The 2,140-nt window shown below is 39.9% G+C and overlaps 2 protein-coding genes across 2 annotated transcripts in view; both read right to left on the bottom strand.

The window, feature by feature from the left end:
- Nucleotides 1-32: 32 nt before the first annotated feature.
- Nucleotides 33-2,134, bottom strand: LOC106099540 (serine-protein kinase ATM). Its single transcript, XM_013278107.1, has 8 exons — nt 2,054-2,134; nt 1,858-1,964; nt 1,671-1,787; nt 1,468-1,569; nt 1,212-1,399; nt 958-1,064; nt 766-880; nt 33-654 (listed from the first exon to the last, which is right to left on the bottom strand). The coding sequence occupies exons 3-8, from the start codon at nt 1,755-1,757 to the stop codon at nt 414-416; spliced, it is 840 nt and encodes a 279-aa protein (XP_013133561.1). The 5' UTR covers nt 1,758-1,787; nt 1,858-1,964; nt 2,054-2,134; the 3' UTR covers nt 33-413.
- Nucleotides 1,949-2,140, bottom strand: part of LOC106099446 — a 3,094-nt gene continuing 2,902 nt past the window's right edge. The window contains exon 7 of the mRNA XM_013278004.1: nt 1,949-1,964. Coding sequence (XP_013133458.1) covers nt 1,949-1,964 — 16 coding nt within the window. The remainder of the gene's footprint in view (nt 1,965-2,140) is intronic.

Genomic DNA, 2,140 nt, shown 5'->3' with positions numbered 1-2,140 from the left:
CCCAATAAGGGATGATAAACAAACATATATATTATGGATCGAGATCCCAGGACCAGGATAACGAAACTTAAGTTCAAAAGCTTTATTATTATAGTATTAGATAGTACTAGTTTGTGATGAAACCGAATGGCCATCAGTTATCCTGTCCAATGGAGCAGTTACGGGCTATCACGTGCTGAAGTTGGTAAAAAATACATCTACAACATTATGTGGATGGATGGATGTTTGTAAGAGGTTGTAACTTAAACCGCTGAATTGATCTCGAGGAAATTTGGCACAGATGTAGAGGATAGTCTAGAAGAACACATCAGCTACCCACTTTTGTTTTTACATTCCACGCAGACGGAGTCGCGGGCGAAAGCTAGTATCGATAGAGTTGTCAGTATTTGACGTTTCACGTTTTTAATATATTTTTATATCTTTTTTGATTTTCTGAAGGAAGCTCCTGTTTCTAAGAAGACATCAAAACTGTAAATATAGATGTGTCGATGCAAGACAGTAGGTGTAGAGCTGACTAGATACGAACATTGTGCAGCCTCCTTCGGAGCGCCCTTAACCGTCCAGGAGTAGAGCGGGTCGCACAGCAGCACCTGCAGGATGGTCAGCAGCGTCTCCTGGTTGTCTCGCAGCAGTTGCAACGTCTTCTCGCAACATCTACAACAAAAAACACATTATCAAATTAGGTTCTTAACAAAATGTTCGTATTAAAACGTATTATTTTATTCCTCACATTAAAATAAAATAAACTATCAATTAAAAATATACCTTCTGAACATTCCTTCAATTCCACAGCAACCAAATCCTGAGATAATATCCTGAGTCAAACGGAAGGGTACAGTTTCTGGTGTTGGGAGAGCCATTCCTTGGTCGAATGCAATACCTAAAATATAAAATAAAAACATGTTCTCATATAAGTCGATTAAACATTTTTTATAGTGTAAAATTTGATAATTTTACCGAAATCAATGTGAATCACTTCACCGGTTGTCTTGTCTATCAATATGTTCTTAACATGCCTGTCGCCTATACCTAAAATATATCCAACCATTGACGATGTGGCAACACTGAAAAATAAATTATTGTTTATGCATATTTTTGTTTCCTGTTCCCTTTCAATTCGTGTTATACAATTTGAGTAAAAGATCCCAATAAAAAGCAATTTAAATGAATGCATATTCCCTATTGTACAAATATTTATCAGCTAGTATTACCTCCTGGTGTAGGCCAGTCTGCGCTCGTACCAGGTGACGGGGTCGTGGTAGTACTCGGTGAAGAAGTTGTGGAAGACCGGCTTGAAGTTGGCGAGGATCTCCCGGAACACTCGCAGCTTCTCCCGGTTCGTCTTGCGGTGGACACGACACGCCTCCAGCTTGCGGCGAGCGTCACCCGGCTTCATATCCTACAAAAGAAACAACTTGTATAATGTTTGTTATTTGCTGATTTCATTATTGTAATGTATTCGTTTACTTTGGGTCTGTAGAGGATGTGCGCTTCCTCCAAGTAAGTGCCCAGCGGCGTGGTGTCCTCGCACCAGCCCAGCACGCCCGAGCGCCGCGACAGCGGCACCACCTGCAACACACACACTGCGCTGACAATCCACAAACAATAAATACCACAAGAAATAATTCGTTTTTACAAATATGTAAAAATTGTAAATGTCGAATACTAACCTTGTATGTGCGTATCAGAAGTTTATTCTTCTTAGTGACAGGATTATTTTCCAGCAACGTGTTAACAATATTGAATACTTGTTGCATTACCGCATCCTCTCTTAGATCATCTTCGCCCTGTTTTTATTTAAATAATTAGTCTTTACAGGTAAATATGGTGTGGTATATTGAAATATGCAATATATACCTTAATTAATAAAATCCTGCATTTTCCATCTGAACTACGACAGGAAATTTTCTTCGGATAATTTATACCGCCTACCAACTCGAAATGGTCATCAAATTTCGTTATATCTGTAGAAAAATTGCAATCATTTAAATGTGTAGCTACAAAATGTAATCTCGAAAGTAGTTTTTGTGGTGTGAAATGTTTATGTACTTACTGGGTACAGCTGAATAGTCTCCGTTGTGTTGTATGTGCAGGGGGAGCGCGGGCACGGGCAGCGCGGCCAGCGCGCCCGCCGCCCGCA

This window comes from Papilio polytes, unplaced genomic scaffold (genome assembly GCF_000836215.1).
Source record: "Papilio polytes unplaced genomic scaffold, Ppol_1.0 DF824102.1, whole genome shotgun sequence".
Classification (NCBI taxonomy): domain Eukaryota; kingdom Metazoa; phylum Arthropoda; class Insecta; order Lepidoptera; family Papilionidae; genus Papilio; species Papilio polytes.
Note: the sequence above shows the minus strand (reverse complement) of the source record. Positions and strands in the feature narration are given on the sequence as shown.